Source organism: Dryas octopetala, chromosome 7, assembly GCF_963921425.1.
Source record: "Dryas octopetala chromosome 7, drDryOcto1.1, whole genome shotgun sequence".
Lineage (NCBI taxonomy): Eukaryota > Viridiplantae > Streptophyta > Magnoliopsida > Rosales > Rosaceae > Dryas > Dryas octopetala.
Window position 1 is genome coordinate 11,820,943 of NC_141372.1, and position 26,650 is coordinate 11,847,592.

The 26,650-nt window shown below is 36.0% G+C and overlaps 3 protein-coding genes across 6 annotated transcripts; 1 reads left to right on the forward strand and 2 right to left on the reverse strand.

Annotated features, from left to right (window-relative positions):
* Window positions 1–1,356: 1,356 nt before the first annotated feature.
* Window positions 1,357–9,474, forward strand: LOC147279723 (protein STICHEL-like). Its single transcript, XM_086252571.1, has 6 exons — window positions 1,357–3,980; window positions 4,207–4,423; window positions 5,896–6,456; window positions 7,089–7,812; window positions 8,832–8,913; window positions 9,008–9,474. Exons 1-6 carry the CDS (start codon window positions 1,869–1,871, stop codon window positions 9,104–9,106), a joined length of 3,795 nt encoding a protein of 1,264 aa, XP_086108697.1. The 5' UTR covers window positions 1,357–1,868; the 3' UTR covers window positions 9,107–9,474.
* A 1,113-nt stretch (window positions 9,475–10,587) lies between these two features.
* LOC147279724 (protein ACCELERATED CELL DEATH 6-like) lies at window positions 10,588–18,849 on the reverse strand. The gene is made up of 3 exons (XM_086251458.1): window positions 18,152–18,849; window positions 17,488–18,005; window positions 10,588–11,330 (listed from the first exon to the last, which is right to left on the reverse strand). The coding sequence occupies exons 1-3, from the start codon at window positions 18,822–18,824 to the stop codon at window positions 10,743–10,745; spliced, it is 1,779 nt and encodes a 592-aa protein (XP_086107584.1). The 5' UTR covers window positions 18,825–18,849; the 3' UTR covers window positions 10,588–10,742.
* A 4,139-nt stretch (window positions 18,850–22,988) lies between these two features.
* On the reverse strand, window positions 22,989–26,407 carry LOC147279725 (uncharacterized). 4 transcript variants are annotated; one of them, XR_015123499.1, is made up of 5 exons: window positions 25,921–26,406; window positions 25,757–25,829; window positions 24,201–25,629; window positions 23,265–23,322; window positions 22,989–23,167 (listed from the first exon to the last, which is right to left on the reverse strand). XR_015123499.1 is itself a non-coding variant. In XM_086251917.1 (4 exons), the coding sequence occupies exons 1-4, from the start codon at window positions 26,015–26,017 to the stop codon at window positions 23,090–23,092; spliced, it is 306 nt and encodes a 101-aa protein (XP_086108043.1). In that variant the 5' UTR covers window positions 26,018–26,404; the 3' UTR covers window positions 22,989–23,089. The 4 variants fall into 4 exon arrangements, 1 of the variants encoding a protein (XP_086108043.1); XR_015123497.1 differs by having other exon boundaries at window positions 24,982–25,629; window positions 25,921–26,388; XR_015123498.1 differs by having other exon boundaries at window positions 23,265–25,529; window positions 25,921–26,407.
* Between the last annotated feature and the right edge of the window lie 243 nt (window positions 26,408–26,650).

Here is a 26,650-nt window from a genome sequence, read left to right on the forward strand (position 1 = left end):
GTACGAATGTACAATAATTTTTAATACAACAGGAAATTAATTATTCATGAGCGACAATTTTCACAGTTCAGTTTTGTACATTTACACTATTTCTCTCATTTTTATACTTTAGTAAGTTTGAGTAAATAAAAAGATAATGAAAGCATACAAAAAAGTAAAAATAAAAAGCTGGAAAGAAAAAAAAAGCAAACAAATAAGGGAAAGAGTGCAAATATATAAAATTATGGGTGCATTAGCTCTTAACTATAAGTGACATATTACATATTTTGTTACTTAAAAATCATATAATAGTTACATCACGTGACGATATAAATCATATAATAATTATATAAAATATTACTCTCACCTCATTGCTTAGGACTTACTTCTATGAAGGAAAAACTAAATACGTACCATCACTAAATCAAATGATCATTGACAATTATATTTAAAATTATTATTATAATTTTTCAGAAATAGTATCATATTAAAAAAGGTTCAATTGACATTTATCAATCTTTAATAATTTTATTTATAAATCTAAAATTTAAACTGTTGATCTTAGTGGAGCATGTTAAAGCTATGAATTTGCAGATAATCAAGAATCATTTTTTCTTCTAGTTCATACCTTTTCACCTAGCTTTTGCCTACGGTTTCTGTATGTCGATGAACCTATTTTTTTTAGTAAAGTCAATAAACTTTTTTAAATGAAGTGAGAAATTAAATAATTAAAACAGTTTAAAATAAATTTTTTTTTTTGTAAATATATAGAATTCATTACTGCAGTATTTTTTTTAATTTTGTTTTTCAAATTGGTCACCAATGACAAAAGCAATAGCAGTAGAATGTGCATGCATACGTCAACAAATAAACAATTAATCCCATTTTCATAAATTATAATTTGAAAATTGTGTGATTTGAATTGTGTATAAAATTTCTTAAGATGGTAGTAAATTGTGGAAGATCTTGTACATTAAAGAAGAAAGGATTTTTTCACCATAAGAAAAGAAACAAATAAGACGTAATGTTTGGAGAAATTACAGTGAGAAAGTGACAGACAAGGTAACAAAAAAACGACAAAAGAATGGATTAGGAAGAATGGATAAATCAAAAGGCGACAAAGCCACCTACGTAATTGCAAATTTGCGATACACAAAAGTGAATCCCGTGTTTGGAGGGAGCCTTTCCATTTCCCATGTCTTTTCTTTTTCTTTGTTTTGGATGTTTTTTAATCTTTTTCCATACAAAAAAAAAAAAAAAAGCAATTCATAAATCATAATATATAAAATCTCAGGCTTCAGTTCTGTCTCTCTCTCTCTCACATTTCACTCGCACAGTGACAGAGATTTTTCAATTTTTGGCTTAGAGATTCAAGATTTCATTGGGGGCGCCAACTAAACCCTAAGCACAAAAACACAAAAAACACAAACCCACAAAAACAGAGGAGTTTTTGTGTGGGTGTGTGTGAGAGAGAGAGAGAGAGAGTGACAGAGAGAGGGAGAGAGAGGGAGAGGGAGAGAGTCAACAGAGCAAAGAAAGAAAGCAGAGGTAGCTACACAGGGTGAAGGGCTATTTATTATTTCCTTTCATTTATTATTCACATTCAGGATTGATTGAGCTTTCATTTCTCAATCAATCTGTCAGATCTGGACCATTTTCTGGCTCTTTTTCTTCATTCAGATTCAGGCATTTGCTTGTATTCCATTCAAAACAAAGTCACTCACTCTGTTTGTGTTTGATCAAATAAATGAAGAAGTATTTGTACTAAAGTTAAGATTTTGGGATGTGGGTTCCTTTCTTTTTAACTTAATATCAAAGCCCTTTTGATTGAATTGCCATTCTGTACAGTTCATATATATGTATATGTATATGTATATGTATGTATAGAAATGGCTGCAATGGGGGTCTCTGATCCAAGCCAACTGCACTTGAAGAAGGAGCTCACTCAGATTCGAAAAGCCGCTCGGGTTCTTCGCGATCCCGGCACCACTTCTTCTTGGCGCTCTCCTTTGGCTGCCTCCTCTAGATCTGTGGCAGCAGCAGCAGCACTGCCTTCTACTTCTTCTTCCACTTGGAACAACAACAATGGCACCACTACTACTGCCAATGGCAATGGCAGCAGCGGCGACAAGAGGGTCTTCTTGTACAACTGGAAGAACTCCAAATCCTCAAGAAACGACGACTACGAAGACAATGAGGAAGATGATTATGGAGAGGATGATGATGATGGCATTGACGCTTCTTCCTCTGTTGCAGGGTTGAGTCTTGATGATAGCTTGAGCGATGCGCGTAATGGAGGAGTCGATGGAGATTCCAGGAGTGACAGTTACGCTGGTCACAGCCGCTACTCCATGATGCTTAGGCGTAGATATGCAAATCTTCTGCCGCCGATGAATAATAGTAAGAAAACAAGTAAGAAAGTCCAAACCCACTCTGACATTTTATCCAAATATCAGCAAAAAGAATTAATTCTTGGAAGGAACTTAGTGAGTTCAAGAAAAGCGGCCGAGGGTCATCCTTCGATGGCCTTAGGATTAGGCAGGGATGACTTGGTCGAGCAATCTGATGACACTGAGGAGTACTGTAATTCAGAGGATCTGAGGCGGATTTCGGGGGCTTCCCCATTGCTTTCGAAACTTAAGCACAAGAATTGGTCTCATTCCTCGTTTAAGTTTAAGAGAGATAATAGTCGAAGAGAGGACTCTTCTTATTCTTATAGCACCCCTGCATTGTCAACTAGTTCTTATAACAGGTACGGTGTTCGTAATCCGAGTACTGTTGGATCTTGGGATGGTACTGCAACTTCCATGAATGATGGGGATGATGAGGTTGATGACCATTTGGACTTTCCGGGTAGACAGGGATGTGGGATTCCTTGTTATTGGTCTAAAAGGACACCAAAACACAGAGGTATATATGGAAGCTGCTACTCTCCTTCGCTTTCTGATACTTTGAGGAGGAAAGGAAGTATGATGCTTTGTGGAAGTCAAAATATTTATCCTAGACACCGTCGATGGTCATCAGGTTCCAATAAGCATAGAATTGCTTCTAGAAGTGCTCAGGGTGTTCTCCCATTGCTTACCAATAGTGGTGATGGCAGGGGAGGGTCATCCATAGGAACTGGGAGGAGTGATGATGAGCTGTCTACAAACTTCGGAGAACTTGATTTGGAGGCTCTGAGTAGATTGGATGGACGGAGGTGGTCATCAAGCTGCCGAAGTCAAGAAGGGTTGGAGATTGTAGCTCTAAATGGAGAAGGGGAAGAGGAAGGCACACCAGAAAATATTAGAAGTTTTAGCCAGAAATACAAGCCGTTGTTCTTTGGTGAATTGATTGGGCAAAATATTGTGGTGCAATCACTCGTAAATGCTATTGCGAGGGGTCGGATTGCTCCTGTTTATCTTTTCCAGGGTCCCCGTGGAACTGGAAAAACATCAACAGCCAAGATTTTTTCTGCTTCCTTGAATTGCATAGCTCCTGATGAAACTAAGCCATGCGGATACTGCAGGGAGTGCACTGATTTTATGTCTGGAAAAAACAAAGATCTATTGGAAGTTGATGGCACCAATAAGAAAGGTATTGACAAAGTTAGGTACCTTTTGAAAACTCTATCAGCAGCAACACCATCAGCATCCTCAAGGTACAAGGTTTTTGTGATTGATGAATGCCACTTGTTACCTTCTAAGACATGGCTAGCTTTTCTCAAATATCTGGAAGAACCGCCACAGCGAGTTGTCTTCATATTTATAACGACCGATTTAGACAATGTTCCTCGTACCATACAGTCTCGGTGTCAGAAATACCTCTTTAACAAAATTAAGGATAGTGACATTGTGGCCAGGTTGAGGAAAATTTCTGCTGCAGAAAACCTGGATGTTGAATCGGATGCATTAGATTTGATTGCTTTGAATGCAGACGGTTCACTTCGAGATGCAGAAACTATGTTGGATCAGTTAAGTTTGCTGGGGAAAAGAATTTCAACATCTCTTGTGAATGAACTTGTGAGTTTGCTCTGCTAATGGTTTCTTGACATTGTCTAATTCAATTTAAGTAAAACATACTACTGTTGGCACTTATTGAGAAAAAAACAAACCACTGTGATCCATGAGAAGGGAAAAAAAGAAGATCAATAGCTGTATGTTAGTAATGAATTATTTTTTTAAAATTTTTTAATTTGTTTAATTGGATAAATTTAAACTCATTAATCTAGTGTTTTTTCTTCTGCAGGTGGGAGTTGTTTCTGATGAAAAGTTACTTGAACTCTTGGAGTTAGCAATGTCATCAGACACTGCAGAAACAGTGAAAAGGGCCAGAGAGTTGATGGACTCCGGTGTTGATCCCATGGTTTTGATGTCTCAGTTGGCCAGTCTAATTATGGATATCATTGCTGGAACCTACAATGTCAATGATGTCAAACATGATTCGTTCTTTGGTTCCCAGAATTGTGAGTATCATCCGCTTACCTTTTTATGCCATTAAAGTTGTTCATTTCATTGGGATGTGATGTTGAGACAGTACCATAATCATTCCTGGATAACACCAAAATGAGGTTATCAATTAAAATCTGCTTGAGGAATAACTAAATGTAGATGATTGCTGTTAAGAACAATGGACTGCAACAAACACGATAAAGATAAATATTGGGAAATCTAATGCCACATGCTACATCGGGGAAATGATATCATCAAGTATGGAGAAGTATTATACTGCCACACACATATCATTCCTGTACGTGGTTGGTTCTCCGATCAGTATGTTTGCTAAGAATAGATTTAAGTATTGAATGGGTGGTGATCCCCCCACTCACGAACCAAGTTTAGGAATCTAGCTATTATGCCACACCTCAAGCCTGTATTTTTGGATACAGAAACAAACTCTTTTGTCTTCAATACAAAGCTAAAAGATGAAGTTCATTTAGATTATATGTGAATAATATTGAAACTGTGTGATCAAGTAATGATCACTCCTAACTCGCTGACTTTGCATTAGATTTGAGTTGGGTTAGTGTGTTGTGTTGAGTCAAACCCATCTCAAGTTCAAGACTAGGTTCAATCTGAGCTCGAGATATGTTTCCGCAAATGTTTTCTGGGTTTCTTTTGGTTCACTTCATCCCAAGCTTGCTATTTATTCGTACTTGAATTAGAAACCTGTGAAACATTTATATTTGGACATCGAGCTATGATTGAGGTAGGTTTATTTTACACCAACCTGTCAAATTTATTATATAACTGTAAAGTTTATATTTCTGAAAGGAACTGCAAAGTTTATATTAATTAAAAAAAAAAATCATTTACAAGGCACGAGACCTCATGAGACAAGATTTTGTAAGCTTGATCTTGGGATGGAATTCGAAATGAGCCTCTATCTGGATTTGAGCTTGACTTGAATGTTAAATGACTTCAAGCAAAGCCCAAATAGTTTGAGTTGCTTGACTCATTAGACACCTATTTTGAGTTACATTTACTAACCATATTGTTGACCACATCTCTTACAAAAGTGAGATCCACTTGTGTAGGTGGGTCCCACCTCTGTGAGATGTGTGGTTAATAAATGTGATACAAATAGTTGTATCGTTCCTTTTAGTTCAAGATTGTTAGGTTTGTGAAAGGGAAAGGTAAATTTTTACTAGATGTCTTGCGCTGTTATTACATGCTTAGATGGTAACGTCTATTCAGTTGGCATACTTCAAGTTCTCTTGAATTATTCTCATGAATAATTCTCATCCACATATACTAATATAATTACTGAGTATTTTGGAGAAAACATTGACATTATAAATCATTAAATCCTGGAGACAGGTAAAATAATCTTCACTGTCTGGATTTTAGTTTTGAACAAAATTGCTTTTGCGACTATGTAAAGATCTTAGAATTTTTTTTCTTTATTTATTGATTGTGGTTGGTTGTCATACTTCAGTGACCGAGGCAGAATTGGAGAGATTAAAACATGCTTTGAAGACTCTTTCGGAGGCTGAAAAACAGCTTAGGGTTTCAAGTGAGCGCTCAACATGGTTCACAGCAACACTGTTACAGCTTGGTTCACTGCCTTCTCCGGACCTTACTCACTCATGCAGCAGGAGGCACAGCTGCAAGACAACTGAGGATGATTCATCAAGTGCTTCAAGAGAAGCTGCTGCCTACAAACAGAAGTTAGATGGTCAATATCTGCTCCAGAAATCAACCTCCCCTGCTTCTGTACGAAAAGCACTAAATGAAAATTCCAACTATCAGGGAGATTCATTGTCACGAAATAATGGTTTTGGTTTCAATATGAAGCCCTCGCATAGCCTACTCATGGACAGTGGTGCCTCAACTCCCTTGCGTGATGATGTTATGGCTGGAAATGTGACCCTTAGATGTGTAAACTCTGGAAAGTTGGAGGATGTCTGGGCACAGTGTATTGAGAGGTGCCATTCAAAGACACTGAGGCAGTTACTACAGTCTCATGGAAAGCTAGTGTCTATCTCTGAAGCTGAAGGTATGCTCTTAGGTTTTGTAAACACTTCATTTATCTTCGCATACTAAATACAAAATGCACTAATATATTATGGACCTTTTTATAGCTAGAAGTTACTGCATGATTTTGTGTGAATTGGGCTTGTAAGTATTTATAAACTGTAAAGTTGTCGGCTGTAGTGTCTAAATAGGATCCATGACTAGAAAATTTACAATTTATACTTGTTTACAATCCTGCGGATGTCACTGATGGTTATTTGCACAACATGTCATAAAAATGAGGAAAGAAAAGAAGCTACTGAGGAGGTGATACCATTTAGATTGATTGAGGCCTGAGGGAGAAATCACCATCTTTGCCTAAAGCCCTGAACACCTCTCTAATTATAGTTTTTAACTAGTATGAGCAATGCAAGGACAATGGTTTGGGCGGTAGGAACAATATCTAACCTTGGTTAATCACTAGAAAAAAAAAAAAAGGTAATCTTTATAGGTAAGCTCTGTAGTGTCCCTTACAACAGGAGCCCATGCTTGCTCTCTCTCTCTCTCTCTCTCTCTCTCTCTCTCTCTCTCTCTCTCTCTCTCTATGTCCACAGACACATATACATAACCATCCATTACCTTTCTTCCTTTAGTTAAAACTGGTTCTTTGTGCAGGTGTTCTTGTTTCTTATGTTGCATTTGAAGATGGAAGTATCAAATCTAGAGCAGAAAGGTTTGTGAGCAGTATCACAAATTCGATGGAAATGGTTCTCAGACGAAATGTAGAGGTTAGAATTGTTCATTTGCCGGGTGGAGAGGCTTCTCTAAATGGTCCAAGTCCTGTTCACTTACTGGAAGGTCTAAAGCAAGCAGGAACAGCAGGAGCAATTAACAGGGAAAGGAAAAGAGTTGGCTCAAATGCTACAGATGGTTATTCTAATTGTTCTCTTTTTCTGGATGGGACCCACAAGTCTACCTCTGACTCATCAGACTTAATGGCTGAAGGAAATGTTAAAAAAAGTGATACAGGAGACAGGAGACAGGAGATTCCAATGCAGAGAATAGAATCCATTATTCGTGACCAAAGGTTAGAGACTGCATGGCTACAGGTTGCAGAGAAAGGCACCCCTGGCTCATTGAGTCGTTTAAAACCTGAGAAGAATCAGGTCCTGCCTCAGGATGGCATTTATTATGAAGATCAAATGGAGTCGATGAATTCAATGGGGTTGTCCTCTCAGCAATGGGAAGATGGATTAAACCATGAAGTTAAAGTTTTGAAGGTTAACAGTGGAAGGGTCGCCCAGAAGGACCAGATAGGTAGAAGGGTTGATCGTTATCCTATGTCCCCAAGTTTACTACATGATAGTAGCTTTACAGGCAATTCCAACAAAGATAACCTGTGAGTATTTATTTCTTATTACAGGATTATTTCCATTATCCTTTAAAAGATTTTGTACTCCCCACTTGACTGAAAAAACTAGTAGGTAAAGTCTTATGCAAACACAATAGGTTGCTTGATATTTTGGTGAATGCGATTAGGCTTGCATAAGTTTTAATATGCTGTTTAGTGAATAAACCGTTCATATTCTGAAGGTCATTAAACACTTTTGGTCATTTACTTATTTAAACTATAGATATTAGGGCATCAAATTAGCTTAAGCTGTAGAATATAACTTTTATATTGTTATATGGAATGCACACTACAGAGAATTCCTCTGCATGGTAAATGTCGATGTTAGTAGTGATTTAATGGTGACAATAACAGTGGTGGTGGTCATAGTTTTGTTGGTACTAGTGAAGGTGTTGGTCAGGATAAGGATGACGTGGTGTTGATGGTCATGATGGATATGCTAGCTTTGTTGGTAGTCATAGTGTCAATGTCAACAGCAATAATTGTAGAAGTGTGTAGCCAACATTTGGTTGGTTATTAGCTTTAGATGATGGTACAAATTATAAACATTTTATGTTTTGGAATTGAGCATTCAGTATAGATCATTTAATATTTTAAGCGATATTTTTCTTATTTTTTACAATCAATGGGGAATTTTTCTGCACTAGTGCTAAAAAGTTTCATAAAAGATTCAATTTGTTATTAAACATGCTGAAAAATTTCGGTGCTAAATTAAAATCTTATTGAACATGCTGATACTTTTAATTTTAAGTGCCAAATTGGATTTCCAAACTCTTAGTTTGATGTCCAATTCAGTCAACAGGGGAACTGCTGTTTCAATCTCATTTCTAACCTATCCTCGACATACATGATTTCAGATAGTGGTAGCTTTTTTACTTTTGTTTTGAATAAATTATATGTAGTGTATGATATTCTTCTCTTGATCCAATTTTATTACAGAATGCTAACTAGTCACGGACCTACATATATTTCTGTTGTATAGCACATGATCATTCTTAGTTTTCCAGGGGCGATGAATCAGGGTCCGGTAAAGGAGGTTGCAGTGGATTTTTTCGTTGTTATAACACCAAACCTCGGAAAAGAGGAAAGGTAGTATGTTGTTTCAGTTTTTAGATTCTTATCTTCAAATTGGAAAATCAGTTTGACCTCAAAGAAACCTATACATCTTTCTGTCTGTAAACAGGTAAAAGGGACCCCTGTTCAGCCACGCAAAGGTAGACGGTTTTCATTATTTGGTGGGTGTGGGAAGTCAAGGAAAACTGAGAACAGACTTACAAGATAAAAGGGAAGATATTGAAGGTTGGAGTTTTGGCTATACCGTTTCATTTGGTTACATATTTTCCTGTATTCTGTCTCTCTAGTTGAGCCATTCTTCGAGGATGTGAGTGAGAGAAGCAAACAGATAATGTAAATGTTTTGCTGTTGAGCTGCATTTCTCCAACTCCATCCAATTTCATGTGATCAATAAAATATGGTAAAAGCTTGAATTGGTTTCATGTTAGACCCTTTCTTAATTGATTGTCTGACCTTTGTGAGATCATTTGGTACCCGAGATGTAGGCAAATTATTAGGTGTTTGGCCCTATGTAGGGGCTTCCCTTTTAAGGCTATGCGTCTCATACTCACCAACTTGACATATGAGAGATAAACAGTTGAGTTGACTAAGCACCATAAAAATCTGCGAGTTTGTAGCAAAATCTTGAACGAAAAGATGATAAAAACGCATAAAAGGGCATATATTACACAGATTGCAATGCCAAGAGGACTGTGTTTGGGCAGCACTACAAATATGCTGGAAGCAAATGCTTCAATCATTCCTCCAACGGAATACTTAATAAGACTAGGACGTGCAAAGACAAGTCCAGGAAAGAAAGTTGCCGCTGTGAAAAAATTGAGGTAAAGAAAGAGAGGGCGTCAGAATATCAGAAACACATAGAAAGCTGCCTTGTTCTGTAAAACAGGAGTTCCGAGGTTCCGTGCCTTGTTCTGCCTTGGTGAAAGCAGCTGTAAATGTCACAGTTTCAATAAGTATGGCTACGAGTAGATAGGTGTAAAATGTCATTGTGACCTTATGAAAAGAAGCTTTCATCTTTTCTCTGTCATCTGCACTAGCTGGTGTGCTGGATGCATCCTTAACCAATCGTTATTTATAGCATGCAGTTTTATCCACTCTACGATCGCCTATCAAAATTCTTAAAATATTTTCATATCTGTAAAGTGGCAGTTAGACGCAGATCGAGGAGTGTTTCCATCATGGTCGACATCATTTATAAGTCTAGAGAGCTCAGGTATCTTCAATAGGTATTTGACAACATTACTAATTTACTATGTCCACCTATAACTGCAACATGCATGAAGAATAGTTTGGCCTTTGTGATTGAGCAAATCACAAGTATCAGGTCGATCTCGAATCACCTCTTTCATTACAGTGGTGTGGCCTGCAAAGGCCGCAACATGCAGAGTTGACATTCCAGAGTAACCATAATTTTCGGAAAAAAAACCCCAGAAATTATGGTAACCCCTAAACGCTTATATAACTCAAGGTGATTGATTTACGTTCGTCAAATATTTACTTAATCATAATTATATAAATTTTTATTGCACTAACATGATATATTAATTGACGCTCTATAATAATAAACACTAAATCCTAAGTCTTGAACACCATTAATGATGAACTTTACTAAATAATTATAAACCCCAAACAATCATATTAAACCATAAATTAATTCTTATAAACCCATATGTGACTGTGTTACGGTCATTAATGTCAAACTGTTGCAGAACGTACATAGGTGTTGCAACTAAAGTTTCCAGTTTCCAAACAAAGACTAAACGAAAACTATATAAACCAAATACAACATATATATGGAAGATAAAAAGTTGAGTTGACAGCAAGTGAAGCTCAAAATCTACAGGTTAATTTGGAGCGCGCCATTGCATCTTCCTTGCGCGCTTGCTTACAAAGTTGAACCCCAAGATGATAATAACGCAAGAAAGGCTAGATATGACATAGATTGCAATGCCAAGAAGACTGTGTTTGGGCAGCACTACAAATGTGCTCGAAGAAAATGCTACAATCATTCCTCCAATGGAATACTTAATCAAACTTGGATGTGCATAGCGATGTGAACCATAGAAAGTTGCCGTTGTAAAATTAATAAACACCGAAGAAATTGAGATAAGGAAGGAGAGGACGTCGAATATCAGAAACACTTGGAAAGCTACCTTGTCCTGTAAAACCGGTGTTCCGTCGTTTTTAAATCCTCCAGGTATGGTGAAAGCTGCTGTAAATGTCACGGTTGCGATAAGTATCGCTACCAGTAGATTGGTGTCAAATGTTTTAGAGCCCTCGTTAGAAGAAGAAGCTTTCATCTCTTGTGTGTTGGACGTATCATTCTTCAGGGATTCTAGTTTCATGAATTCAAACTGGACTTGTTCATGGAAATATGGCACACCAGTAGTATATCCACCCATGCGGTGAAAAAGACGAGGAAGCAAGGTGCCCTAGAACATAGAAATTATAGTGAGCACATGAAATGAATAGTTAACAGGTAAACTGCCTAAAAACTTAACGCAAGGCGTTTTAATCTTAAAAAGCGAGGCGTAAAGCCTTTTGAGACATTTTTATTATAATAAAAAAATTATAAATATATATAAACATGTACATATGTATATAAAAAATTATGAATATATTACAAAATACTCAGGCTAAGCCACAATACTTACTAAATACAAATTATGAATATATTACAAAATACTTACAATTTTACAAATATATAAGTATGTACATAAAATAATTATGAATATATAAGTATGTATATAGAAAATTATGAATATATTTACTGGGATGTCAGTGTCACTATGTCAGTTGCTTGTTATTTGTTAATGGAGGCCACGTTGCTTTAGCTAAGCCACATACTTAAAAGCTAATAGGATAATGGCAAAAAAAGAAATAAACAAAACTGATAGACAGAAACACATTAGGTGAAGAAAACCCAAACATTTGTACGTGTATACTCTTTCGAGACCTCGCACCGACAACCCACCAGTCCCTAACCCTCCAATTTCTTTCTCGATTTTTATAAGGACACTAGGATCATCCCTTAAAATCATAATTTTAGTAATTCCAGCGTATGATTGAAATTGTTCATTTTTTAGATTACTTATTATAGATTATTTGTGAAAAATAAAAAATTGTTTGGTTATATAACTATTATTGATTAAATAGAAAAAATCAACAGTTTGGTCAAAAAATTATTCTTTAATTGAAAATCATCAATTTTTTCTACTTAATTGACAACAGTTATATAACTAAATGATTTCCGATTAATTTGATTTTTTATAGAGATAATTTTTAATTAGTTATCTAAAAAATAAACGGTTCTGATCATGCCCTAATATTACCAAATCAAAATTTAGGAGAATCGAAATTTAGAAGAATGAGATAACCTTAGAATACCGTGAGTGAGTGACCCAAATATTGTCGTTTTTATAAACTGCAAATCGATAGATGAGAACTGGGAGCTGTAGAACTTGCTGATGATCTGAGAGACGTGGCAGAGCCACAAGCTGAAGAAATTAAAGAGATTTCTGAGTTGGAGGAAAGTATGAAACTCTAGGAAAGTATGAAACTTTTCAACATTATCAGAAACCATCCATGTCTGATGTTTCAAATGCTTTTGAAAAAGAAGAAGGTGAGATTGCAATGGAGCCAACTGATGGAATTGTAGAGAGCAAAATGAAAGGACTAGACGACTGAAGGGTAATCGCAGAGGCTGGGTTGGTGACGAAATTGCCTCCAAGCTTCTGGGTTGATGCCGACAATGCTGGAAAATCAACTTGGAGCTGCCGAGGGTTAAAAAAAAAAAAAAAGCCCAAAACGCTGTCGCATCGACGCTTTTCACGCTATCCTGTCGGGAGGCGTACGCCTCAGCCCAAAGGCGCTTGCCTTTTAGACATTTTGACGAATATCTTGATGTTGTGTGCACTAGCCCGCTGCCTCGCCCCGACTCGTGCCTCAAGGCCTGTCTGACGCGCCTATTTGAAAACATTTGGGCCCAAATACATTTACATCCACCAATTATAGGGTTCATTTTAAGTTAGTTCACGAACTATAAAACATTTCAAATTATCCCATTAGCTATAGGGTCTATTTCAAGTTGGTACATGAATTATAAAATATTTTAAATTTCTCCATTAACTAACAAAAAACCTACAAAATGGTACACAAAACTGGGTTGACGTAGAAAACTGAACTGGACCGAACTATTTATATATTTTATTATATATTATATAAAAGTTAATATATTAAATAAAAAAGATGTAAGGTGGTTTATACACATGCTAGGGTTCAAATCCATGACCACTTGAGAAGAGTCAAAGTGTGAATTCACACTACAACACTTAGCCACTTGTGATATTCAAGGATATACAATATATTTATAGACATACAAGTGATTAAGTGGTGTAGTGAGAATTCACACAAGTGGTCATAGGTTTGAACCCCAGTATGTGCACAAAACACCTAACACCTTTTTTGTTCAATGTATATAACTTTTATATAATATATTATATATAAAATATAAAATATATACATATAGTCCGGTTTGGTTTTTTTCGTCAACCTAATTTTGTCTACCATTTTGTATGTTTTTTGTTAGTTAATGAAGAAATTTGAAATGTTTTATAGTTCGGAAACCTACTTGAAACGGACTCTATAGTTGGTGGATGTAAATGTACTTGAACCTAAAAATAAATATTAACAAGCCGATGTTGCTAGGTCTAGACTTGTTTCTGACTAGTTTTAGCTTTAAGGCATATGTCTGCCATGGAATAGAAAACAAAAAAGGTAAATAATCAGGGATCTTTTTTGAGACATTTTATTCAATCACCCTTTTAAATACTCCTTAAACTTTTTTGACTCTCTAGCCCAAAAACTAACAATAATGACTCTTTTACATTTTTTCAGACCAAAATACCCCTTTATATATAAAAATGTCGCCAGAGTCCACCAAAAATTTCGACCCACAATTCCACTTGCTGCACCTTCTTCTTGCAGCAGCCAAACCTTCCTCCACCTTCTTCCTACAACAGCCATGGAGAGCAACCTCCCTCATCAGCCAACGACCCATCATCTTCTCTCTCTATCTCTCTCCCAACCTAAATCTGAAAAAAGAAAAACAAACAAAAAAAATTTGAAAACCCAGATTTGGGTGTTTTCTCTAAATGGGTTAGGGGAGAGAGAGACGGAGAGAAAGAGATGATAAGTCGGTGGAGGATAGTGGTGGGCACGAGCTAGCGACCCATCATCTTCTCTCTCTATCTCTCTTCCTTTCTCTCCTAATCCAAATCTAAAACAAAAAACAAAAAACAAAAAAAATTTGAAAACCCAGATTTAGTGGAATGCGCTATAGGCAGAGAGGAGAAATGCGCTATAGCCAGAACATGAGAAAAAAATGGTCAAATTTATGGTCGACACATGTGTCGATCATGTGGCGACCATAAATTCCACCGAATTGTGGTCAAATTTGTGATCGACACATGGTCAAATTTGTGGTTGACATGTGGCCATGCGGCGACCACAAATTCGACCAGATCTGAAAATTTTGTATCTTCTTCTCCATTGATGGGTATGATCTCTCAAAGAAGCAACCATTTTCTGAGTTTTTTTTTGTGGGTTTTGCTGCGCGATGAGGGGGGAGGCGAGAGGTTTTTTTTTGTGGGTTTTGTTAGGCGATGTGAGTTTTGTTTTGTTTTGTTTTTGTTTTTTTTTGAGTTTTGCTGGGGATGAGGGCGCTGGTGGCTGGGGTGGTGAGAGGTGTGGCGGCGAAGGGGGCAGTGGCTGGCTAGGGAAGAGGAAAAAAAAAAAGCTACAGAAAAAAAAGGGTTTTATATGGAGGGTATTATGGATATTTCAAGTTAAAAAGAGTTATAATTGTTAGTTTTGGGGCTAGGGGGTCAAAAAAGTTTAAGGGGTATTTAAAAGGGTTATTGAATAAATTTTTTTTTTGGTAATTTAATTAAATGACTTATTTTCATACAACTTAAGCTTTTTTGACCCATTTCTCAAAAACTTACTTTTCTAACCCATTTTTCATTGTTTGGACCAACATACCCATAATTGAAAAAGTGGTCGACAAAAAGTGGTGGACTAAGTGGTGGACAGGTGCTATAGCACTAAGTGGTCGAGTGCTATATAGCACTTGTCGACCAAAAAGTCCACCGAAAAATCCACATATGCAATTTTTACATCTTCTTCTTCTTATTCTCCATTGAATCAAATTTAGATCTCACTCTCCCTCCCTCCAGATTTGATCTCAACTTCAAGCATGTTGTGATGATGCTGGTGGGAAAACAAATCTGACTTTTGATGTAGGCTGTTGTTGGGGTCATCAATTTGTAAACAAAGCTTTAATTCAATTGGCCGAGGTTATTTAATTAATATGAATATGTGAATATGGTGAGCTATTTAATTAAATAGAGGGAAAGGGTTTTGGTAGATTTGATGGGTTGGGTTGGAGTTCTGATGACACCATCACACTCAGGACGACGAGAGAAAGCCATCCTTGGTTGTTCGACACCTTGTCCTCACTGGAATTAAAGGATCGCTGGCCAGGGAACTCGAGTCTGCCTAGACCTGATTTGGCGTCAACGTTTGGTTTCATGGCACGTGGAAGGCATGAGGAGGAAGAGGGAGGAGCAACAGGCGTTTTGAGATCGGTCTCACCGGCAACCATATATCGCCAGATGATGGAGAACGTGCCGACAATCACAACTGGGGGAGAGAGAGAGAGAGAGAGAGAGAGAGAGAGAGAGAGAGAGAGAGAGAGAGAGAGAGAGAGAGATGTGGCTATGATATTTTGTTTGGGGTTATAATTGAAATATTAGAAAAAATGAGGGTCAAACCTAGCTGAGTATTAGTTGACTAGGGGGTTTTGAGAGAGATTAAGTGACTAATTGGAGGTTGGGAATTAGTTTCATTAAGAGTAGAGGTTTTGAACTAACCAAGCTCTAAATTGGGGGTTATGAATAGTTTACTAATATAAATAAGGGGTTTTTTTTTTAAGCAAAAATTTTGGTACCTGAACTTTGGGCCTTATTCGATCTAACTAGGTATCTAAACTTTTATTTTGTCCCAAATTAATATATAATGTGACTTCTGTAAATTTGGTCATGTGTGTTGCACATGTCTTATACCCATAGTCAATTTGGTCTAATATTTATGATCCTAGGTTGACTAAAATGCTCCAATTTTGGCCTTATTTTTAAAAAGTCATATTATATACTAAATTTGGACAAAATAAAAGTTTAGGAATGAAATTGAGATAAATAATAGTTTAAGTACGTACCTAATTGCGATAAGACCCAAAGTACAAGAACCAAAATTGAAAAAGACCCTATAAATAATTGAATCATCAAACACTTGCAAAAGAAAGTAGGGAATGTTGGGGAAGAGAGAGCATATTGTTATTATTATTATAGATAATTAGACTGGGGTCCTTTAGAAAAACAAATTTTAGATGGAGACCGGGGGTGTTTTAAAATTTATAAGAAAATCATTTTAATCCATAATAAAGTCCTTTAATTTATAAGAATTTTTTTTAATTCACAATAAAGTCATTTTAATTTATAAAATAAATCATTTTAATTCATAATAAAGTCCTCCCCCGATTTGAAGGGTATTTCCCCTCCTAGGGTGTAGAGTGGGCTTTGTAGAAGCTACATGTTAAGTTTTAACTTAAGGATTTTGGGCGGAGCCCAAAATTCTGGAATTAAAACCTAACATAAAGTCGTAAAAAAAAAAAAAAAAAGACTTGATTAAAAACCCTAAATCACTACCGGTCTTAGTCTAAGAAAGATGCATAAAATGGACTGGACTCTAAGTCTCACTTATTATTATTATGTTTATCAAAGAAGACAGATTAGTTAAAACTTACAAAAAAATTAAATAAAAGTATGAACCAATTAAAAATAGAAAGTTTACAATTATCATATTATCTTTAGTAAAAAATGCACTAAAGCTAATTGATTAATAAGTTAATACGAAGCTAACTGATTGATAAGTTAATACGAAAGTAACTACCTTTTTAGGCCCACCACATGATGTAATCTCATAATCCGAACCGTTTAGTTTTTAGACATCACTTCAAAGATCATCTCTATGAAAAATCTCCAAAATCAGAAGTCATTTACCCATTTGATTATAATAATAGCTATTTATGCTTTTATCGAAAACAAATGACTAAATGATTTTCGATTTAATTTAATTTATTTGATGACAATGACTAAATGATTTTTAATTTAATTTATTTTTTACAATGATGATCTTTGAAGTGAGGTCTAACAAATAGACGGTTCAGATATAAAATTAGTCATGTGGTGAGCCCAAAAAGGTGGTTAACTTCATATTAGGGGAAGAAAAAAAGAAAAAAAGAAAGAGCTAGATAGTAAAAGAAGTAAAATTTTAGTGTGACCGTTAGCATATACGTAATGTTACTAATTCACATATATAATAACATGTGTATATTTATTAATATTATAATAAATTTATCGTGCACTCATATTATAACGTGAGCGTGGATTAGTAACACAAAATGATATGATGGTGTGAGAGTCACACAGAAATAATTAATGTTTGCGCCTATATATGTTACGTACGTACCTGTTCCAAACGGTCGCCAAGAACAATGTCGACGGCCTTTTCCAAATTGTTATTTGTAGCAGTCTTGTCCACTCTAGCATTGCTTTCCAAAATGTTTATAATTCTACGCCTTTTGTGAATGGCAGCTAGATGGAGAGGAGTGTTTCCATCTTCATCGGCATCATTTATAAGTCCTGCGAGCTCAGGTGTCTTCAATATGTACTTGACAACATTAGCTTGTCCACCGTAAACTGCAGCATGAAGAATAGTTTGGCCTTTGTGATTGAGCAAATCACAGGTATCAGGCCGATCTCGAATCATCTCTTTCATAACTTTGGTGCGGCCTGCAAAGGCCGCAACATGGAGAGCTGACATTCCAAACTTGTCCAAAATATAGGAGGCAGAGCTATCACCTTTCATTAGAATTTGAGTTGCTTCAAGATTCCCTCCTAATGCTGCGTAGTGTAAGGGAGTCCACCCTAGTGCATCAACTGCTTTGATTATACCAGGATTTTTGGACACCAAAATCTTCACAAGGCCTAACATAGATATTACCAATTACAGAAATTAGAGCTAGCTCAAGATAAGACATGAAATGACAGCTAACAAAGTTGCTATAGCTAGGATTAATAATTAAGGACCAATGCAATATATATGTATACATAAATGTCATGTACGTACTTACTGTAGTCAATGTCGGGTATGCTGGTGCATCCAAAAATAATGTCGCGTATGCTTGAGTACGGAAAAATAATGCGGCGTATGCGTATGCGAGTCACCGCCGCATGTAAAGCTGTGACTTTGTTGGTCCCCTCATAAGAGGGAGGAATTGGGCAGTCATTTAAAATAGAAAGAGCAGTTTGTACATAGTTTTTGCGAGTAGCTATGAACAAGGGCGACTCATTCGCGTTATTAGTAAAACAACACAATTCGGGATCAGCTTCCATTAACCGAGTCACCACCCGTCGGTGACCGTATCGGGCAGCAAGATGCATTGCTGTATCCTTTTGCCAATTTGTCAATCGGAGGAGCTGTTTATCAGCAGGGACTCCACTTTCCTCATCAATGTGTGGCTCCTTGTTCGCGTGTTGAATGAGAAACTTTACTAATTCATCACAGCCTACTGTGGCTGCAACGTGCAGAGGAGTGTCACCCCTCTTGTTGGTACCCCAAAATAGCCCTTCATACCGAGCATGATGTGAGAAGTGTCTGAAAAAACCTATTTTTCTGAATTCAGCTGCAATGTGAAGAACGTTGTTGTCTTTTGGCGTTCTCTGATGGACAACATCATCATCTCCAATTCTTCTCAAATAACCAACATCTCCTGAGGTTGCCGCTCGGTATAGTCGAGGATCCATGGCTATATCTGCAAGTATCAAGTCAAATAATTATCAACACTCTCAAATCAAATATATGGATGTCTGTTTAATTAGTTATTTATGAACAACAATATATATTCTGCTACTGTCCCTGTACCAGGTTTGCCTACTGGGATTACATGCACCTCAATTCTCTCCATGTACAGCTGTATATTGCTGACCTGTAATGCTCAGTTGGAGCTTAGGATCACCTTTTTAATTGCTTCAACTCAAGGTCATGTATAAATTCTGATGTCGCTCACTTTTGTAATGGAGCAGATATCGATAAAATTTAACGGTTTAAAATTTTTCAAAAGAGAACTAAGCTTGTGGTAGGCCGTAGGCCGCAGCGAATCAGGAAAAGGGAGAAAAGAAAAGGAAAAGGAAAAAGAAAAAGAAAAAGAAAAAGAAAAAAATTGGACGGAAACTTGATACCAGCAATTAGAATTTGAGAAATTCTATACATACCCAAAAATCTTCTTATTTTACCAAACTTCTCAATTTACCCAATCATCACTTTTTTGAAATTAATATTCTCATTTTACCCAACTCAAATTACTATCATACCCTTATTAATAATACCCAACTTTTCTCCCTCCCAAACTTACCTTCAACCTCACTCTCATAATTAAATTTCAAACTCTAAACTAATTTTTGTCCCTATATCATCCAATCAAGGTTGTTTTGACGAATGAAGAGTAAAATCGTCGTTTAGGAGCCTTCGAACAAGGGTTGTGTGCAAACTTTTTTGTGTTCTGAATACCATGAACGAATATGGATTTGCGCAGTGTTCAATGGACTAGTGCCAAACATTTGCATTATATTCGACAAATGCCCACCGAATAACGATAGGATGTTCTACTGGTGCCCACCAAATGATGGTTGTGTGATAATTTTAGACATTTTTGCACCATTCGATGGGCACCTGCCGAACATCCTATCATTATTTGGTGGACACCTGCCGAATGTAATGCAAATGTTCAGCAGGTGCTTGTCGAATAAAATGCAAATGTTCAATAGGTAAATGTTGAACATAACGCAAATGTCCAGCACTAGTCCACCGAACACTGCGCGAGCCCAGATTTGCTCAAACTTTTAATACCCATGAAAAAATATAAAAAATTGGCACACATACCTCATTTGGTGCCTCGAAAATAAAAATTTGATCATCTATTCGGGTTAAAACACTTGATTGAATGATATGAGGTCAAAACTTTAGTTATGGAAGAGGTTGAAGATGAAGATATGATATTGGGTATAGAAAGAAACAAAGTTTTTTTTTTTTTTTTTTTTTTTTAAGTTGCATTTGTCCTCAATGGTCATTTCATCATGGGACATAATTATCCATTCATGATTAAAAATTTTGTTGGGTAAAATAAGAAGAATGTTGGATATGTATAGAATTTCCCTTAGAATTTTGCTACATGTTCCACCTTTTCCTTATTAAATTTCAAAGATGAAAGATACCTTACTTTCTTTCAATTAAGTCCCCGGGGATTGCTTTCCTTTCCTTGCATCTACCGGTCTCTCCCCCTCTAGTGAGAGTCTTTTCGCCCCAGACTTCTGTTAGGGTTTCTTCAACTTGACTTACGGCGAGGGTTTGACTCTAAGATCATTGTCGATCAAGGAAATCTCCTCTATTTCCCTTCTTTTTTCGACTACAAGTCTCTCGCGTGTGGACACCATGGAAGAATTCTCGCATATGGAGACACCATGGAAGTCTCTCACATTATTTGTAATTCAATGAAATGTGATTTGTGTTTTGTTTTGCAAAGAATGAACTCCCAAGTGCACAAAAGGTTCATTTGGAAGTGAATGAAATTGGTTTTGTAATAAAGTTAAATATTCCACTTCTCAAGATATGAAAGATGTTTCACTATTTTGATGTTGGTGCATGTAAGATCCTTCGTTGATGTACACGGGATATATGTTGAGGGAATAGACGCGTACGTCATCAGTCACTACAAGGCCTTCTGATGCAACGTGCAGTAGGCGAAAAAAATACGATTTTTCGGAACACAATTTACCTTAGATATGTTGATTTTCTACATCGAGAATGGCCAGAAACAAGATCTTTTATTAGATTGATAATTTTCTAAACTATTAGAAAAATAGGGAAAGAGAGAGAAATCATCTATCTCTTCTCAAATTTTGTTAATTAATCAACCAACCCTCTAAAGAGTACAAGAACCCTTATTTATAGGGCTTAGATGTGGGCACCAAACATACTTGGGCGACAAAAGGTGCTATTCTTGGCGGACAATGCTGACAAATTAGATCTGTTCGCTAAAAATGCTCAAGAAGTCCTGGCAAGTTATATTCCATCAAGATTTCTCAGATGTGGCAGATTGAACTGCCATTTTGGTGGTTAGATCCGACAAGAATAAGTAAGCGGGAAAATTCTCATCTATAAGAAGTCCAATTGGCGGTCAAACTCAATCCTGTCGGATTGGACCGCTAGCATAGATTTATTTTTTATTTTTTATTTCTTATATTTGTTGTTATGGCGCAAAATGCCTCCCGCCACGTGTCAGGCTAGGATTCACTTTGCACATAACATATGATTCTCTAGACGCAGGTATGTAATGAAATAATAAGACGTGCCACCAAGTGATATAGCACTTGGAATGAACAAAATCTAGATCTAGAAATTGTGCAAGATTAGTTTGTGTGATTAAAAAAGAAAGAATGATTAACTTCTAATCAAACGATCGAATTGGGTCCATTTACTGCTTAGGCATTCCAGGACTTTTAATGTGCTACGAGTGGTTGGACGAATGTCCGTTGTTTAGTACTTGTTCAGAAAATGTCCGATGTCTTCGTGCAATTTAAATGTAAGAAAAATTAAGATTGTATGAATGAAAAGATAGATCGAAAAGAAATTAGAGAGATCCCGGATCCAACCAGCTGGATATGAATTCCTTCGTAGATTTGACTAAAATTAAGTGAAAAGTTCATAAACGAGAATGAGACATTGAAAGAAAGGAATGCAATAAATGTAGATGATTCAATTCCTCATTCTTCTTTAATTAATCCTCATATCTCAAGAGAGATGTACATTCAATGAAAGGAATTAAAATCAATCCGAGAAATAAAGACTAATAAAAGCAGATTCAGACCAACTTAATGCATAAGTCAAGATCAAAATAAAGAGCGCAGATCTAGATTCTCAATAACTAATTGAAAATTGAATGGGATACGTAATCAAATAACAATTTTATGAGCAAACAAAATGTAGTAAATGCTCAAGCCATGTCAGGACTGTACAAATTGCAGAGAGTTCTGGGTGTGAATTGGTCAGGTCATTTTTTTTACCGTCACTTCTTTATTTATACTTGGATGAGTTTTGAAAACCTAAACAAAGTGCACTCGGATTGTTCCACGTGTAGGGTACTGAACAAGTTTTGATATTTGTACTTATCCTTCTATACCAGCTGTCATCCAGTACTTGTCAGTCTTCCTAAAACACGTGTCCTTATATAATTGGTCCTTTTAACCTTCTCGGCTTGGTGTAGCCAAGAGAATGACCCTTCGCAAAATTCATTTTGTTTGCTAAGGACCTGGGCCTCAAGGAATTGGGTCGTAGAACTAGGCTTTGGGCTTAATCAATTTACTTATGAAAATCTTGGTACAAACATTTGTTTTTGGCAGTCCAAACCGCCAGAATTGCTCCCAAGTCAATCCTCACTATTACAAAACACCCCATTTATGGCGGTCCCAATTCGCTAGCAAAAATGAGTTCCTAGCGGAAAATATGCAAAATCCGTCAAGATTGCTTAACACTGGCGAAAAAGGTCTCCGACAGGTTTGATTGGACAGGGAAAGCACTTTTCCTGGTGGACAGATCCCTAAATCTGTCAAGAAATTAATTTCGTGCTGACAAGGCATCAAGATTTAAATCCAACAGGAAAAGTATTCGCGGCGGATGAAACCGCCAGCACATTTACCAATTACGTCGGACCAATCCGACAAGAAAGTATTTGTGTCGGACCAATCCGCCAGCACATTTATTATTCTTGTCAGACACAAGCGACATGAAAAGTAATAAAATATATAAAAATACTCATTCCTGACTGATATAACCGCCAGAATCATATAATATTTGAAAAAATATATATATTTGAAAAAATATATATATTCGAAATAATTCATATAAGTATAAAATACACTATTAAATTCACATTAAATTTAAAATAATAATTATCCGCCAGCAACAATCACTGCTTAATGAAAATGATCCTAAGATTTTGATTTGCTTGATACAATCATGAAGCTATAAACTCAATAAAGCTCCAATCAATTTCCTCCTTGCTATACTCCTCCTGCTCCATCTTGAATACATGCTGGAACAAGTGGGACAAATTTAAGAAGAAAATAATAACAAAATAGCATAAGAACATAAGAACATACTATGCTAATTTCACAAAAACAGTAACACACCTCATTTAAATGTTGCTGGAGCTTCTCATTTGCAAAGTTAATGCAGAATTGCTCAAAACTGTGGAAGAGAATATCTTAATTAATCAAAGGAAGAATAATCAATTGCAATGAAACTTATTTCCAATAAAAATGAGAATAGTCTGATGAGAAAAAAAATTCAAATAACAATGATGATAAATGAAAGATGATGGATAAATAAAATTAATGTACAAAGACTATGACTATCACCAATGAACAGATCAGCTAGGATGTCAAAAGTACAAATATCTTCTGAATCAAGTACAGAGGCAAACAAGAGTGCAAAGCAAAAGCACATGATGCTAAAAAGACATTTTATCCCAATTAATCATTCAATGCAATAAAAGACAAGTTCATATAATGATAAAAATATTACTCATTCATAAAGGCGCAGAAAAAATTTAAGTATTGATATTCTCTATCCTCTCCTCCCATCATTAACACCTTATGTTATCCGGTTATTATTACCCACCTTAATGCATTTACTTCAAAATATGTGCCAATACCCAGATCTTTCATTATTCTCTTCCCACATTTTCACTTCAAACTCTCGGATCTCAAATTCTCAACTAACCAGTATCACTTTTACCCCATGGTTTTATTATCAAGAACGCAAATATGAGCCACAAAACAAAGATTTTAATAAAATTCTTTAAGAAAAAAAAAAAGTTAACATTCAATTGATTTAGATCCTGACCTAGCCACTTCCATTCTTAGTGAAAATATATGGCACCAGGTAGTGACAAGCTCCTACATAATCAAATTGGTGATAGTTTGGGAGAAGAATAAGTATATAGCACACCTTGAATTGAGATTACACAAGTCACCTAGAGTCAAAGTGTTTTGCATTCTTCATAAGAAAACTCTTTAAAAAACAAGTAGATGATATTAAAGAAAAACCATGAAGAAACATCTTACACTGCAATCATGGTTTGCCAGGCACAATGCTATGCCAATGAGGAAAATAACCAAGAGAAGAACAAGTGCACTAGACAAAAAATAAAAACAAATTGTAACTAGATATATCCATGTATGACTTAGTAATTGACATCGTAAAACCAACAAAATCATGTCTCCATTATAACATAAATTGCTGATATTTATTTTGACAAACCACAAAATAGACTCACATATTCAAGATGCCATCAAGAAAAAAAAAAAAAAAAACACACTTGTTATGCCTAAAGTTATTCTTTACACAAGCTTAAAATTGTCCATAACCACATAAAGCACAAGTATCATATATATATATATATATTTATATATATATGAATATCCTTAATTTGCTCTCATATTATATGTTAAAGAAGGGCTCATTTCTTTCTTGTCAATCATCAACTCCACATGCATCAAATAACAATGAAAATCTTCCAATATATCTTCACATGACAGTAACAACTACGAAGACAATATGCACATAATAATAACTTTGTAACTATAGCATTAACAATATATCTTCAAGTAGAAAAATCAATATTAAGTTGTTTACAGAAAATTTCATCAAACACTAACTAAACATAAATTCATAATGTGCCTAGAAATTTTAAAAATAAAAGAAAAGAAATTGAACCAAAAAAGAAATAGTTCAATCAAACAGAGCCTTATAGTATAGGCATAAATGAAGCTAAATCAAAGACATTGTTATTTTCCATTTTTTCTAGATTTCAAACAGGAATCGTAATTGACAAAAGAAAGTCACCTTATGTTTCATAATTTTCTTCCTCTGTTATATATATAGTTTTCTTCCTCTATCTCTTTCTACAATCTCTGCCATGTGGAGATGCAAAGTGATAATGCAGTTAAAAGATGACAAGTTTGAAGAATCCATAGATTTGGTAGAAATGTGTATTAAAAAAACAACCCAATTCAAGAGTTTGACCTCTGAGTAAAATCAAAGATAGTGCAGTTATTCTTATACTTAATCTTCCTAAATAACATTATCTAACAAAAAAATATAAAGCCACATCAAGTGATGAAACTGCAACCCAGTATCAACTCAATCTAGTTACCCAAGAGCAATATCGCAAGTGCCCAACCCCTTTGACAATTTTCATGAATCATGGCCATCCCACAAAACTCAAAAGACAAAGTAATTGGGGAAAACAAGGTTTTAAGACTTAAAAAGCACACAATCATTTGAAGTCTAATTCATTGAGTGCTGAGGCGAAAACCGAACAGCTGGTGAGTAATGCGACAGCGGTGGTGGTTTTTTCGGTGCCGGGTGGACCGTGGAAGAACATGTGTACACTGAAAACCCCAGTTAACATAAATAAACAAATAAAGAAATTCATGAAATAAGAAAAAATAAAAACAATAAAAAAGAATAAGAGGGAATCTGTGGGTTAGCCTGCAAAATAAAACAAAAAAACCAAATTTAAATTTAGAACAAAATCTTAACTCAAATTAGATCCAAACATATTTAACTGAAAAATCAACCTAAAAATCAAAGGCTGCACAGAATTGAGTTCCTTTACCTGAAATCGAGTTCCAAAGACGAGCAACCCAAATCGAACCTAGCTAAAAAATCGAAACCCACCACTGCCGCACCTGAAAATAAGAGGAAAAATAAGCTACAATACCTGAAATTAATTTTAATAAGAAGAGGAAAAGAAGAAGAAAAAACAAAAAGAAATCGTACCTGTATTCGCGGCGAGAGGAAGAAGAAGAAGTAGCACTAGGGGAAAGAAGAAGAAAGAGAAGAAAGGAAATGAACCAGGGGAGGAGGCTGCGCACATTTCGAACTAGTTTAGACCTATCCTGGCGGTTTGGACCGCCAGAAACTAATAAAAACTATATAAAAAAAAAAATGCTGGCGGTCCAATCCGCCGGGATTGAGTTTGGCGCCAGCTGGACTTCTTATTTTATTCACCTGTGAGCAATCTTGGCGGTTTAAAGGCTCCGCCAAGACTTCTTGAGCATTTCTGGCGGACAGAGCTAATCCGCCAGCATTGTTCGCAAAAAAAAATGGCCCATTTTGCAGTAGTGCCTGTCGGATTGAGCCGCTAGTATCTTTATTTTTTATTTATTTTTGGCAATCCAAACCGCCATGATTGCTTTAACCTAATTTTGCATCCCCTCATCTTCCTTTCACTCTTCTCTTTCTTTCTCACCGCCTCCCCTCTCTTTCTTCTTCTTCTTGCGATCTCCTTCTTTCTTCTTCTTTCATCCGCAAGGTTTTTTTTTTGTCTTTTCTTCGTCTTCTTTTCCCTTCTTCTTCTTTCCCTCTTCTTATTAAAATTAATTGCTTTTCAGGTGCGGTAGAAAAAAATTTGTGTGATTTGGTGGGGTTTTGATTTTCAAGTTTTGTGCGATTTGGGTTGCTCGTCTTTGGAACTCGATTTCAGGTAAATGAACTAGATTTGGGTCTG

Excerpts from the sequence above, each read along its gene's own strand:
- LOC147279724 (XM_086251458.1), bottom strand. The coding sequence starts at position 18,824 with ATGGATCCTCGACTATACCGAGCGGCAACCTCAGGAGATGTTGGTTAT. Across the intron at positions 18,006-18,151 it reads CATACCCGACATTGACTACA|GCCTTGTGAAGATTTTGGTG; the intron begins GTAAGTACGTAC and ends TATCTATGTTAG. Across the intron at positions 11,331-17,487 it reads TTGGCGACCGTTTGGAACAG|GGCACCTTGCTTCCTCGTCT; the intron begins GTACGTACGTAA and ends TCTATGTTCTAG.
- LOC147279723 (XM_086252571.1), top strand. The coding sequence starts at position 1,869 with ATGGCTGCAATGGGGGTCTCTGATCCAAGCCAACTGCACTTGAAGAAG. Across the intron at positions 7,813-8,831 it reads AATTCCAACAAAGATAACCT|GGGCGATGAATCAGGGTCCG; the intron begins GTGAGTATTTAT and ends TTAGTTTTCCAG. Across the intron at positions 8,914-9,007 it reads AACCTCGGAAAAGAGGAAAG|GTAAAAGGGACCCCTGTTCA; the intron begins GTAGTATGTTGT and ends GTCTGTAAACAG.
- LOC147279725 (XM_086251917.1), bottom strand. The coding sequence starts at position 26,017 with ATGTGCGCAGCCTCCTCCCCTGGTTCATTTCCTTTCTTCTCTTTCTTC. Across the intron at positions 25,830-25,920 it reads TCCTCTCGCCGCGAATACAG|GTGCGGCAGTGGTGGGTTTC; the intron begins GTACGATTTCTT and ends TCTTATTTTCAG. Across the intron at positions 23,168-23,264 it reads TCCAGCAACATTTAAATGAG|CATGTATTCAAGATGGAGCA; the intron begins GTGTGTTACTGT and ends CACTTGTTCCAG.